Genomic DNA, 14,867 nt, shown 5'->3' on the forward strand with positions numbered 1-14,867 from the left:
GCAAGAAGGTAGATCTTGAGCACTTTCTTCTCTCCAGTGATGAAGCCCCTTGTAATAATGATGATGATGGTTTCATTTACTTAGCCCCCGTAGAGGCAGATACTATGCGAAGAGACTATCTTAGTTTCACACCAGTGCTGCAGTGCAGGGGAGTGGCCAGATCTTTATCCCCATTTACAAATGAGTACACTGAGCAGCAGAAAGGTAAAATAACTTTCCCTTGGACACACAGCTAGAGAGAGGAGCAAAGCTAGAATTCAAGTGCAGCCTTTTCTCTTTCCATATGCAACCTTGCCTCCAACTACCAAAAATGTTTTTTGTCATTTCCACAAAACTGAGGACAACAACGTATATTCCCCAGCCCCCATTCTCTTTACTGGTCCCATTCAATCCATTCAATGAATAACTGAGGTTGTATTAGTTTGCTAGGGCTGTCATAGCAAAGTACCATAGACCGGGTAGCTTAAACAACAGAATTTTATTTTCTCACAGTTCTGGAGGCTAGATGTCCAAGATCAAGGTGTCGGCAGGGTTGGTTCCATCTAAAGGCTGTAAGGGAAGGATCTGTTCCAGGCCTATGAGGATTAATTTTCTGTGTCAACTTGACTAGGCCCTGGGATGCCCAAATATCTGGTTAGACATTATTTCTGAGTATGTCTGTGAGGATGCTTCTGGAAGAGATTAGCATTTGAATTGGTGGACTGAATAAAGCAGATTGCCCTATCCAGTGTGAATGGGCATCATCTCATCCTTTGAGGGCCTGAATGGAGCAAAAAGCTGGAGGAAGGTTGAATTGATTTTCTCTGTCTGTCTGAGCTGAGATCTTGGCCTTCTCCTGGCTTTGGACTGGGACTTATACCAGCAGCAGTCCTGGTTATTAGGCCTTCAGACTCAGACTGGAATTCATGCCACCAGCTTTCATGAGTCTCCCACTTGCAGACAGCAGATCGTGCCACTTCTCGGCCCCCATAATCACATGAGCCAGTTCTTTATAAGTTCTATTTGAATTTATAAGGCTGGGCTCCTATTGGTTTTCTGGAGAACACTAATACAAGCCCTGTCTCCTTGGTCTTTAGATGGCCATCTTCTCCCATCTTCACATCATCTCCTTCTGTGCATGTCTGTGTCCAAATTTCCTCTTCTAAGGACATCAGTCATATTGGATTAGGACCCACCCTAATGACCTTATTTTAACTTAATCACCTCTGCAAAGACCCTATCTCTAAATAAAGTCACATTCTAAGGTCCTTGGGGTTAGGACTCCAACAAATGAATGTGCGGGGCGAGGGCACATAATTCAGCCCATAACAGGGTTTGTGGAGCTAATCGTGACTCATCTCAATACAGGCTGCATTTAAAAGAGGAACTCAAGAGAGCAGATTTCAGATGATGGAACTCTGGATTTCAAGTGGTGGGATTCTAGTTTTCACAGCAGTCCCTAGGGGTGGCAAAGGCCCATCCTACAGCTCTTAATAATGGCGCCTCAAAGGTATCACACCCTCTGCCAAAGGGGCCTTAGCAACTGGTGGAATGTGGGTTATTATGAGGACAGGGCATTGTGATGGTGGCCAGGCTGTGGAATCTTGTGAGGCCAAATGTTAATGCCTCAAAACATGTCCTTTGGCCCCAACCGGCAGTATTGTGGTTTTCTGGATGGCAACAGAGGACAGGGAGAGATGATGGAAGGCCGGGGGGCAGGAGAAAGCTGCCCAACCTTCCCCAAGATGGTGCCTGATGACCCCGTGTCCGAAGGGAAGTCAAAGGCTTCTTTGGTAAGGAGGATGCCTCTTCTCACTGCCCCAGCCTGTCCCAGCACAGGGGGGAAGAGCATAATGGGGACACCACAAGATAGGAGCTGAGAGCTGTTAGATTCCAGAGAACTGCTAAGAAGAGTAGGAGACGTGCACCCCTATCCCCACGCTGGCACTCAGCTGTAACTGGAGACCAGGTAGCCCTTCGTAAGATTGTCAGGTCACTTGAAGCTGGCTTTGGTCTCCCCCATCTAGCTCTCCATGTGGGGCCCTTTCCTCCTCCTGCAGATGGGACCAGGCTTCCCCATAACCCTACCGTTGGTTCCCATATACTGAGGTTCTCTCAATGCAGACCTTGGGTTTCTTCCTCCCTCTGTGGCCCCCAGAGGACTGGATGTCTAATTGGCCTCAAAGTAGAGTGAGAGGTGGGAAAGTTACCTCCAGTAGTGATCTGAAGATCACGAGGAAGACAGACTTCTACTCAACCCTCCCAAAGGCCCCACTTGCAACTTTAGGGCGCCATTCTTCTGTGTCCATTTGCCCTCTCCTCCTTAACTCTCAGGTCCTGATAACTCCGTCGAAGTTTCTCGGAAGAACTCAGTCTAGATGTTTACAATTCACACCGCTTTCAAGCACCCCAGTGCACTGTGCCTGGGGCTGCAGGAGCGTGGTGGGGTAGGGGGTGGGCGGCCCCATGCTAACCCCTCCAGACCCCCCACTTCCCCCTTCCCAGGCCCAGGAGGCAGAGTCCCCCAAGCCAGACTCGTCCTACGACTACCATGAGGAGATGGAAACTTGTGAGGACAGAGGCTGCCCGGGGCCACCTAAGTCACTCTCCTCCAAGGCCGGCCCCGCCACCACCAAGGGCCAGGAGGGCGATGGACCTGAACGCGCAGAGCCGCCCCTGGCCCCAGCCGCAGCGGCGCCGGGGACCCCAGGGCCCCAGCGAAACGACGAGATGGAGCTGGAGAAGATGCGCATGGAGTTCGAGCTCGAGCGGCTCTGGTACCTGCAGGAGGAGAACGAGCGGCAGCGGCAGCACGAAGAGGTGATGGAGCAGCTGCGGCAGCAGGCGACGCCCCGCCTGGTAGGTGACAGGTCCCAGCTGGGAGGCGAAGGGTGCGGGGAAACTAGGGGTGAGGGGATCCCATCCCTGACCTGCACGGGGAGCCCACCTTACCTGCTTCTCGGCTGTTCCCCACCCTGCGCCCGCCGGCTCACTGCTTTAGAGCTTCCATGTTAAGCTGAGATCCAACTCTTCAAGGATCAACCCTCCCCAGGAGGGACCCGGAAGCCACCTTGTCCACTTGCCTGTCCATGGCTTTCCTCCTCAGGGAAAACTCTTCAACACTTCCTCTATGTCTGGATTTCCACCACTCTCTACTCCTCTCTGCATCTCTTAAAATAGGACGCCTGGGACTAGACCCAGAACTCCCACTGCAGTCTGGCTAGTGGATTTTGATAGAACCATCCCCTGCTCCCCTGATCAGGGCCGCACGTGTTCTGTTGGATCACGCTGCCTTGCTGTCAACTAAAACTCAGACATCTTTTGGCAAGAAATGGACCACTCTCCCCTAATCTAAATGGGGATAAGAAAGCCTGCTTGTGATTAAATGGGATGGGAAATGCTTAGCGCTCTGGCTGGGCCTTCATAAGCACTAAATAATGAAAGATGTTATTGTTTAAAGCAATGCTGTCTGGGCTTTAAAATCAGACAGTCCTGGGTTAAAATCCTGGCTCCACCGCATATAAATTGTGTGACACTGGGCAAGTTACTGATCCTCTCTGGGCCTTGGTCTGCTCATCTGTAAGGTAATACCTACCTCATAGGGTTGTCGTGAGGATTAAATGAAAGAATGCACGTGAGGCCCTTTGCAGTGAGCCTGGCACATTGAGGTAAGCGCTCAGTGTCAGCTATTACCATTCTTATGTACTCACGCAATTCACTTCTTGACACAAAGGCAACAACTTACGTTCATCATTTCTCAATTTTATCAGGATGTAATGTATGAGCTATGCTTCCCAGCTCTGAGTCATCCTCAGTTCTGAGAAACTTGCCTCCTGGCTTTATCCAAGTCATTGCTGTAATTGTTGAGGAGGATATGACCTAAAGTAAATACCACTAAAAGATCTCCCTACAGGTTAGCAATGTTCCATTAATCAGCACCCCTGAGTTACATCATCTCCAGCTCGCATTTCTCTACCTTGTCCAGAAAACTGTACTGAGACACACTGTCATGGTTTCCCAGAATTAAGATATTACACTATAGCAATTCCCCAACTGACTGGTCCATTTTTTTTTTAAGAAAATTAGGTGGTTTTGCATGATTTGTTCTCAATGAACACATGCTGGCGTCTTAACAATTCTCTTTTGTTTTTCTTGCTCACAAAATACCTGCTTTTTAGTTTGAAAATCTTTCTCCTTGCTGGAGGAGATGGAAATCCTTGGTGTACAGTCCTATCTGCTCTCTGTCTTCTGCTTTAAAAAAAAATAGACGACTGAAAGTGTTTTGAAAAGTCTAAAAGGTTTCACAAATGCACAAGTTGTTATCAAAATCACAAATAATAGCCATTAGCACATAGACCACAAACAGTGGCAGAAAGTCCACGGAACCAGAGCCACACCAGGTCTGCAGAAAAACACAAGATCTGTCCAGCCCTCCAGTCCCACCAGAACACTGGGTTTCTTCCTCTGGTCTTCCATCTTCCTTACTATTCATTTTAGAGGTGGCATCGCTGGAGTCATTTCCTGCCCCCTCAGTTTTATTTAGTTACTCTCACATTTTACGTAGCTGGTTCAACAATAGTATGTCCAAAACCCCAGTCGTTTAACAATAGATTACAAAAGGGTTTTGCTTCCTGTGCCTGTACTTGGAGAGCTGACTTAATTTTTAAGCCTACCACCTCTCTTCTTCTGGGTGGGTGGGTGGGTGGGTGGGTGGGTAGATAATTGTCATTGTATTGAAAAATATCTCTATGAATATGTTTCTAGTGAATTTAGGGCATCACAGTCCCTGCCATATGCCTGCTTACAAAAAATGTGGCATGAGTTGAAAAGATATTTTAAAGAATGAACCGTGGGTAATGCCTTCTTAACTGTAGATCAAAATAGCTATATCAGCTTTTACTCTACTTATATGTTGATGCTTTCTATAGTTAAAATGGGGGTCTGTTCGACTTTAGTTATGTAGATTCTGGAAAAGAGCAACACACAGGCAGAATCAGCCAGACAGCTCAAGCTGCCTCCCCCCCCCAAACCCTAAGAGTTTACGGAGGCCCCATCACCTGTCTCTTACTACCTGTCCGCAGGAGAGGCCACCCCCTGGGCTGAAGGACCACAGCCTGACCTTATGTGCATGCACTAGGGCCCAGAGAGTCAGACACAGTCATCTGTGCCCAAGGGACCCCCTCTCATTGCGCCGCCATCCAGAAAACAAGGTGGAGTATCTGGGGACACTGTCCAGAGAACACGCCCAAGACCTGGTGTCCAGATGTGGGGATCTCGAGTAGGAAAGAGACTGCCCACATGTGGGCTCAGAGGCTGCATGGAGCGTACCAAGAAAGGAAGGGGGCGGCCTGACTCAGGAGGGCTAAGACCAGGCTCAAGGAGTGAAACCTCATGAGTCCCCTCTGTGCCCGTGACCTTGCCTGGGATTTTCATTCTCGTCCTCACTCTTCCTCATCATCATCTTGTGAGGTGGGCACGATTACCCTCACCTTAGGTGAGGAAGACAGCCTGCCCGAGGTCACGTTCAGGAAGGGACAAGAGCAGGATCGAAGCCCGGGTCTGCCTGGTATACCACCCAAGCCCTGGTTTTGCCATTTCTACTCTCTTCTTTCCCCCACAGTTCTCGGGAGGCCTCCAGGATCTCCTGCTTCCCCAGAACCAATTCGCCATGTTCCTGTACTGCTTCATCTTCATACACATAATCTATGTCACCAAGGAGATGGTCTTCTTTCTCTTCTCCAAGCACTACCTGTTCTGCATCGTGGCCATGTTGCTCTGTTTGATTAAAACTTTATGGTCATACTTCCAAGTGCCTTTGCTCTCTCCAACACTGGGCACCTCCTTCCCTCACCTGTGCCTCCCTCCCATCAGAACTTGCTGTTAGGAAATGTTTGCTGTCAACCATTTACACCTTAGTGTGGAGAAACATGTTGTTCAGGCCTTCTACTAAGCCTGAGTTCCCACTGTGGATGAAGATGCTTTATTCCCCAAGAGGAGAATTTCAGAAGGTAGCAGGCCAGGGACGTATCTGTAGGGAGAAGGGTTTAGAAAGCCTTTCCAGAATCACAGAAATCATACCATGACCAGGCTGACTTGGGATCCACCACATCTACTCAGATAGATCTTCCCTGAGGTGTGGGGAGCTGTGGCAGGCTTTTGAGGGTAGGCCCCCCAAAGACGTCCACATCGCTGTGAATATGTCATCTTACGTGGTAAAAGAGACTTTGAGATTAAATTAAGGGCCTTGAAATGAAGAGATGATCCTGGACTACCCAGAGGAGCACAATGTAATCATAAGGGTCCTTATAAAAGGGAGGCAGGAGGGTAAGAGGCAGAGAAGGAGATGTGGCCATGGGAGCAAAGGGGAGAGTGGTGCAGGACCACGAGCCAAGGAATGCGGGCAGCCTATAGAAGTTAGAAAAGGCAAGAAAACGGGTTCTTTCCTAGAGCCACCAGAGGAATGCAGCCCTGCCAAACCCATTTTAAACGTGTGACCTCCAGAACTGTAAGAGGATAAATCTGAGTTGTTTTAAGCCACTACATTTGTAATAATTTATTGCAGCAGCAACACTAACACAGGAAACTAATACAGGAGCCAAGGTTCCCCAAGCTCTTTCCAGCTCTGCAGACATGTCAAGATGGCATCACCAAGGCATTGGCAAGGGTCCGTCTAGCCCTGGGCCTGAGCAGGACTGTACACAGTCCACCATGCATGCTTGGAGCCTGCCCTCAGCAACATGCAATTCAAGAAGAGAGACGCTGAAGCTCCAGGAAACCCAGGACAGGCCCATCAGATATCCTGAGCACTGAGCAGCACATGCCTGGGTGAGGCGGGGGCAAAATCTGGGCATACTCCTAGGGGCGCTGGTAAGGAGGCATTGATTGATTAGGCGCAGTCAGCAATGCTGCTCCAGTGGAAAAATAGGAGAAAAAAAACCTAAAGAGGCCACACGCCCAACCCTCGAATCACATACACACACACACACACACACACACACAGAGATACATAGCAAATAGTCGTCTACAACAGAGATATACACAACAACAGGCAGCAACAACCAAAAGGAACAGACTTTGGGCACTAGGGGACTCACAAGAGGCACAGAAGTGGCCTAGTGTAACAACGGAAAGGAGTTCACCTCCCCCATCCTCTACACATATACGTGCGCGCGCGCACACACACACACACGCGCACACACACACACACAGCAGGTTGTCAGCTGCCCCCACCTCGCCAGCCCTGCCCAGGAATGATGGCCAGCACGGGAGACTTTAAGGATAACGCAGCAAACTGAATGGACACAGCTTTGCAATCAATCAAGTCTCTTCTGACCCTTCCTCTTCCTGGACATAAGGCTCTGCTTTAAGAGGAACAAAAGAATACGTCCTGTCTTGCTGGGCTCTCTGAGTGATGCAGAGTGAAACACATGAAAAGAGAAGACCGCCGCGGGACTCATTGTCAGTACACATTATCATGCCGTTTCAGTCCACGGTGACTTCTCATTTTCCACCCAGTTCAATGCATTCATTCCCATTTATAGCTGCGCGTGGCAGGTATTTACTTGGAAGTAATAAAACTGTCATTTCTCATTAAACTTTCAATGGCAGAATTTTTTTGCTATGGGTCACTTCTCACAATCTAATTTGATCTGGGTTTCTGGGGTGGGATTGAGGCAAAAGAAGGAGGAGATCAGGATATCAAAAAGATTAAGGCCCAGATGTTTAATTCACTACAACAAACAGAATTGGGAGTTTGTTTATATAAAAAAAACAAAAAACTGCTATAAGGCCATTCAATTCATCATCCTGTTGCCAGGTAAAACTGGACTTAAATACACCCATTTTCCTTACAAATCTTCAGAGAAAGATTAGTAAACTCCTTTCAGTTAAGTTAGCATGTCTTCTCACCCCCTTCACAATGGCCATAAAATCTCCCCTCTATCCTTACTTCCTACTCTGATAGAAGACTGAAGCCAGTAGCCAAAGATCTACCCTAGGCAAAAATGAAAACAGCTCACGGTCACTCCTCAAACTTGATACAGACCTCACTGTTCAAATGCAACGCAGAAAATCAGAAGGAAGGGAGAGACAAAAGTGGAGAGAGATACAAAGGATAGAAAAAAGGCACAGCCTAGGATTACCAAGCAGGCAACAAGTCAACATACCAGCCCTTCTGGAGCACCTCCAATGTGCCAGGCACTTGGCTACATGCTTTATGGAGGCCTGGGAGGCAGACATGTACATTATCCCCATTTCACAGACAAGGATACTGAGGCTCAGAGAGGTTAAGTGATGTACCCAAGATCATCTTAGATCCCAAGTCTGACTCCAAAGTGACCTTTCTGTATTTCCACACTCCCAAAATCCTGCCTTGGAGGATCTCACAGCCTTGCTGAGGAGATGCAGCTAATACACGCTAAAGTATAAAGAGACTGTCAGGCACATAGACCTCAGTGGTGAAGGAGATTAAAGGAGAGGTCCCTGGAGCCCGGGGTGATAGGAAGTCTTCTCAAAAGAGCAGCCCACAAGGGCAGGTAAGCCTGGGACAGGTAGAAACGAGTAGGGAGAACTCATGTGAATTAAGACCAGGGTGGGAGTGTATAATCTATACTCAAAGAAGGGGCAGGCACATCCTTACCCCAGTGAATGGTAACAGGCCTGGAAAACTGATGCGGAGCCAAATTTTATAGTCTTGAATATTGACCTGAGGAATATGAACTTAGTCCCTTGGGAAACAAGGAATCCCTGAAGATTGTAGAGTGAGATAGTGACCCTCCCCCCACAAAGAGGGGAAATCCTCCCCCCTCCCCTCTCCTGGGGGCCACGTTCTTGCCTTGACCTTCTCTTCCCATTTCCAATCCAGGAACATTCTTTCTAAGGTCCCAGTGTGAAGACTGCATTTAGCTGTAAAAGAAACCCAGCCACAGTGGCTTAACCAAATCGGGGTTTATGTGTCTCACATACTAAGAAGTCCCAGGTTGGTGAAACTTCTCAAGGAAGTCATAGAGAACTCAGTCACAGAGGATCCTTCTTTTTGTTCCACCATCCTTAGCATATGGCTTTTATCCCCCTCACCCCATGGCTTTTAGCCTTATAATCTCAAGATGGCTGCTATAGCTCCAGGTATCAACTCCAGGTCAGCAGAGGGGGAAAAGAAATGGGGCCATCTTTTTTCAAAGCTTTCCAGAAAGATCCGCCTAGAGACTTCTGCTTACATCTCATTGGTCAGCCTGGTCATGTTGCTGCTCCTAGCTTCAGGACATATGAGGTGTGGTAAGTTTTTGGCCTGGACAGTGTTGCAGCCTTGAACAAAATTAAGATTCTGATAATATGGTGGGGGTGGGGAAGGGGAGGGTGGATACTGAATAAGCAAATAACTGTGTCTACCGTACCTTGCTGCTTCCTTAAGCCCAGCTCCCACTCTCTGCCCCAGTGTCATGGTCCAGGTTGAGACAACTGGGTAGGACACAGCTGTAGCCAAGCTGGGCCTGACCCACAGCTGCACTTCTGCCTTAAGGCCTGACTCACATACCACAGCAGGAAGGTCATGGTTTTCTCCAGATACACAACTGGAACAGCTCTGCCTGCAACCTCCTGACCTCTGCCTGAGGCCCCAGTATCTTACACAACCGGGGCCACAGCCTTGCCTGGGGACTTAGAAGAGCACATCCCTCTGTGCTGGGTGCTCTCAGCAAAGTTGCAGGAGGAGGTGAGTCTGCCCTGAGAGTCCCTCCCCTTCCTGAGTCCCAGATCCCACAGGACAGAGCCCAGTGCCCCCAGTGTCTGTCCTGTCATCCCACTCACACCGTGACGCTGAAGACAGAGTGTAACAGATCCTACACATTACACTCAGCTTCAGCCCAAGCAATTAAGCACTAATAGTGAATTCCAGGAAGGCTTAGGAGGAGAAAGATAGAAGAATCTTTCCTGCTCCCCAAATGGACTCACATACGTTGCAACCCTGAGCCCAGGGACGGGGCTAGAGTCCTGGAGATGCTGAGATCTGCGGGAGGGAAGGGGGAGCAGGCTTGGTTTCCAAGGCCACTTCCCTGCCAGATCGGTTTCTAATCCCACTTTAGGAGGTGATTGCAAGCAAGTTGGTTAAGCTTTCTAGGCTTTATTTGGGTGACCTGAAAATTATCTAGACTCTAACTCAGTTTTTTTAAAAAAAAAAAAAAAGGTGGGGAATGGGGAGAATGGGACCAAAGAGCTTAGGGTCTGATTTCAGAAATTCCTATCTAACTTATCTGAGATGGTGTCCTGGGAGCACCTGAAGAGTGTCCCAACTGATTGTAATGTTCAGCTTCCTTACAAAACCTAAATCCTTGCTACTCTGCACGTGATCTGAGGACCAGCAGCCCCAGGCATCTTAGAAATGCAGCATCCCAGGCCCCACCCTGGACCCACTGATCGTTTGCATTTTTGACAACATCCCCAAAGACTCTTGTGCACCTGAAAGTCTGCAAAGCACTGCTCTAGGTGATGTGACTCAATTCAACCTTTGCTCTGTTGTGAAGACACTGCTCTTGGCCTGGAGGGTCTTCGGGGGTGGGAGGGTACGTGGAGGCAAGATAGGAAGGAGTGGAGAGAGGATAACTGAGCACGTAGCCCCCACCAGTGCTGTGGGGGCCTCCATCACAGCTGGCAGGCGCAGGCTGGATGGCAGTGCGTCCGCCCCTCCTCCCTCTGTGCTCTTCACCAGTCCTTGCTCTGGGCTTCTGAGCGACCAAATGATTTCTCCCAGCACTCTGCGATTCACCAGAAACTTCCGGAATCCCCCCAGGCCTATCTCTGCCTCTGTCCCTTTTATGATCTAGCTCCGTTTTGTGTAGCTTGGGGGAAAAAAATCTCGCTAATATACATTCATTCATTATTTAAAGGTTGCCACTGTTCTTTCAGGAAGGTTAAGCATGATTAAAAGATGGGATTTTTTCCACAGGGCACAGCAGAAAAACTAGGGCTCCCGCATTTTTAAGCTGTTTTGGCCAAGCCTTATTGCATAATTTAAAGCCTGTGACTTATTTAGATTTAATTAGCCAAAGGGGCAGCAGCTGCAGGTTCATTAGTCAGTATTTATTAAGCGCTCCCAGAGGGCTTGTCCAGGGCTCTTAAGAGCCAAGTGGAGGATCAGCTTTGGACTTGCAAATTTCCTACACTTAAGTATGAGGGTATCGCAGATAGCGTCAGGAGGCAGGCATTTTTATTCCTCGAGAACAAAGGGGTGGCATCAAAGGGCCTGGGGTCATGAGACAAATCCCACAAACACCTCTGGCATGAGTCAGTGATTTAGGGACTCGTGGTGACAGGTATGATAACAGCGTGCAGGCTCATGGAAAAGGCAGAGCTATACAAGTGAGAGGTGTTAGTAAAAGATGAGCAAAAGGGGCTGCCCTGGTGGCGCAGTGGTTGAGAGTTCGCCTGCCGATGCAGGGGACACGGGTTCGTGCCCCGGTCCAGGAAGATCCCACATGCCGCGGAGCAGCTGGGACCATGAGCCATGGCCGCTGAGCCTGCGCGTCCGGAGCCTGTGCTCCGTAACGGGAGAGGCCACAACAGTGAGAGGCCCACATACCGCAAAAAAAAAAAAAAAAAAAAAGATGAGCAAAGGGCTTCCCTGGTGGCGCAGTGGTTGACAGTCCGCCTGCCGATGCAGGGGACACGGGTTCGTGCCCCAGTCCGGGAAGATCCCACATGCCGCGGAGCGGCTGGGCCTGTGAGCCATGGCTGCTGAGCCTGCACGTCCGGAGCCTGTGCTCCGCCAACGGGAGAGGCCACAACAGTGAGAGGCCCGCGTACCGCAAAAAAAAAAAAAAAAGATGAGCAAAGAATGTGTAGGGATCACCGACCTGACTTTAAGAACTGGGAGAAGTGGAGAGGATCAGAATCGGCTCCAGAGTCTGTGAGGCCCAGCGCAAAAGGACAATGCAGGGTGTCGAGAATTCCAAGGTGGTGACAGCAGAGCCTGAAACCAAGTGTGAGGTCTCCCTGAGCGCAGGGTCCCCCTGAGCATGGGGCCCGGTGCCAATGCCATGGCAGTCCGCCCATGAGGCCAGCCTCATGGTGGATGAAGGAGAGGTGGATGAAGGAGACCCTCTGGGGTGGGGGGCTTTTGTGGATCCCCTCAAATCCCATCCTGGTCCTCGGCACCCCATCAGCTGGAGGAAGGGGAGCAGGTGCTATGCATTTTGAAAGGGGGTGGGGACCACGGGAGCAGGCCCAGCAGTGGAGGATGCTGAGTCTGGTGGCCTGGGCGGACAGAAGGTCCCCTCCCAGGCAATGCAGGGGTGCCCCTCGGACACCCACCGGTGTCTGGCTGAGCGGCAGAGTCTGGCTGAGCGGCAGGCACCCCTTGGTGTGCAGGTCACGCCCCAGGCTTGCAGCTGCTAATCCCAGGGCTAAATGTAGCATAGAGCTCTCCAACTCTTGGCGTTTCCCCTCCCTCCTGGCTTCCGCCCCCAGCCCCATTCAGCTGCCCGTTTTTCTCTGGGCTAGAAAATCCCAAAATAGGAGAATAAAGCTACACTTTTTACCCTCATGAGCCTCATTTGTATCAAATGACACAGTCACTTTGCCGCAAACTTTTCATCAAAGGAGCCTTTGTAGGGTCCTGGGGCAGAAAGCAGGCCTTGGAAGACAGCCACCAGGAAGCCGGGCAGAAAGTGCTGAGCAAGGCAACCCTTAAACAGGCAGTGTGGGGGGTGGGGGGAGGGAGGCGGGGGAGGGCAGTCTCAGACATTCTCTACCATGGACCTGCTCTCCTCCCAGCACTCTTTGACCAGGAGATGCCAGAGCAGCTAATTGTGTGCTGCAGGGACCAACCCACTGCTGTGGGGTGGGGGTGGGGTCAATCAGTGCTTGAAGCAAATGAATTAACAAGCCAATGAACTAAAGGATACACTAGACAACCTGAGAGGATCCCGAGCTCAAGCCTCTGTGAAGACGTGCTGGAGAGGAGAGAAGGGAGCACACGCTTCCCCAGTACCTACTGGGTATTCTGCCCCGTGCAACACACTTTATGTCAACTCATCTCATCCCACGGCCGCTCCCTGAGGGAGTGCTATAACCATCCTCACTTTGCAGATGAGAACGAGACTCAGAGAGGTTCAGGAGTTGCCTGAGCTCCCTCGGCAAGAAGGTGGCAGAGGTCAAGTGTGGCGCAGAGCTGAAAGTTGCTTTAAAGAAAGCTACGAAATCTATGTCTCGTTTATATTTGTATTTGTGAATGACGATTCAGAGCTGCTTTGATAACGTATGTGAAAAGTACTGTTACTGTATTTCACATGGTATTGTGCAGTCCACTATGTCCTCTATATTGCACACCTACGGGTAGTGGCTTCAAAGGTACTTGGCTTAAAAATCTACCGTTTCATTCCACCCACTCTCTCCCTTCCTCCCACCAAAGGCTGTGGAGGGAAATGTCTCTGAGAGGGGACAAGGACGTTAAGTCCTCATCACTAGCCCAGGAACTCCACACACCTGCTATTTTCTTGGCGAGAGGGAGATCCACACTCAAAGCCCTTGATGCCCCCCACTCCCCTCCCTCCCTCCCATTTCCACCATGTGAGGATGCAGGCCCCCTGTCTAGTTGTTCAAGGGCATCCAGGAATCCAGTCTTTTTATGTGTTGGTTCCATCTTTTTAAGCACTCTATGGACCTAACAAAAGTCTGTGGGCCCACCAGTTCACAAACTTTGAACTTCAGATGTGATTTCCCTTATGATAGAGGCTTCTGTTTCACTCAGAGACATGCTGGGGGGTTTCTTCAAACAGAAAACACTCCTAGTTACGAAAATAGAACGTGATTCACTCCAGCACCGCGTTTAAGCACAGAAGCAGCAGTAAAGCATGCTTCCTCCCTTCACAAATAGCCTCACCTTGAGGTGTTTCAAGAGACAGATCTCTTAATGCATTTCAAATCAGGTTAGAGTGGCAAAAATCCAATTTTCATACAACTTCTTGAAAGAAGATGGGAATTTGGCTCAAGCCTGGATCAGAGTTAAAGAAGGGACAAGGCAGGGGCCTGGGGGTGGGGAAATGAGGCAAGAGAGTGCGTTGAGGGTGGAGGGCAAAGGTGGGTGCCCTCGCTGAGAGACGTGGAGAGGGGCTGGCAACAGCTCTGTGAAGTTGGTGAGACAGAGAGGTGGGTCCTGCAGATCGGAGCCAACTGGAGAGGGGAAGAGGATGAGGGAGCTCCTTAGTTGCCATGGTGACAAAGGAATAAGGAAAGGGGGGGGGAAAGAGTGAGGGGGGAATCTCGGAGAAGAGCTATATTGTGCTGCTACAACCAGCTCTCTCCTCTCCACCCAGGACCCCTGCCTATGACTCCCTGGGCCCTCTGCCACCTCCCCCACCTGACTCCATTCATCCCTGGCGTGGATAAAGTGCTATGAAATTACGTCAAGGACATTTAGATCCTATACATGGGTGGTCTGGACAGATACCTACTTACAGTGCATCTGGGTCTCCAAAAGGCCTCTTGAATTCAAAAATATTTTCTCCACTGTCCTGCTGTATAAAGCTTACAATTCCACTATTAGGGCAAAATTTCCTGGACTAAGTATTTGTTCATGTTCAATTACAAACCCTCCTTAGGAACTGTAATATCTTGGATATTAACTTCTAGAATCTCATAAATTAATTTATCACATGTAGCAGGGATCTCAGCCTAGGAATGTCCACTACTAGGATTCAGGCATATCTCAATATGTATGATAAATTAGTAGGGCAGACCCCAGACAGGCCAGTTCATAGGATGGTTCCAGTGACATCTGCTATGTGTGTTCAATGTTCATTTCCCCTTGATTTTCTTTTGGGGAACTCCCTGTTTATCAATCTTTGTCCATGAGGTTCAAGTGGGCTGACTTCCAATCGAGGGTGGACCCAAGACCC

At 49.6% G+C, this 14,867-nt stretch overlaps 1 protein-coding gene across 1 annotated transcript; it reads left to right on the forward strand.

The window, feature by feature from the left end:
• Positions 1-1,653: 1,653 nt before the first annotated feature.
• TMEM247 (transmembrane protein 247) lies at positions 1,654-5,863 on the forward strand (the record flags this gene model as incomplete). The annotated part of the gene is given in 4 exon segments (XM_082851441.1): positions 1,654-1,671; positions 1,674-1,772; positions 2,491-2,838; positions 5,600-5,863. Coding segments are annotated over 4 exon segments (729 nt in total).
• Positions 5,864-14,867: the final 9,004 nt, after the last annotated feature.

This window comes from Leucopleurus acutus (genome assembly GCF_964270905.1).
Source record: "Leucopleurus acutus genome assembly, chromosome: 12".
Taxonomy (NCBI): Eukaryota; Metazoa; Chordata; class Mammalia; order Artiodactyla; family Delphinidae; genus Leucopleurus; species Leucopleurus acutus.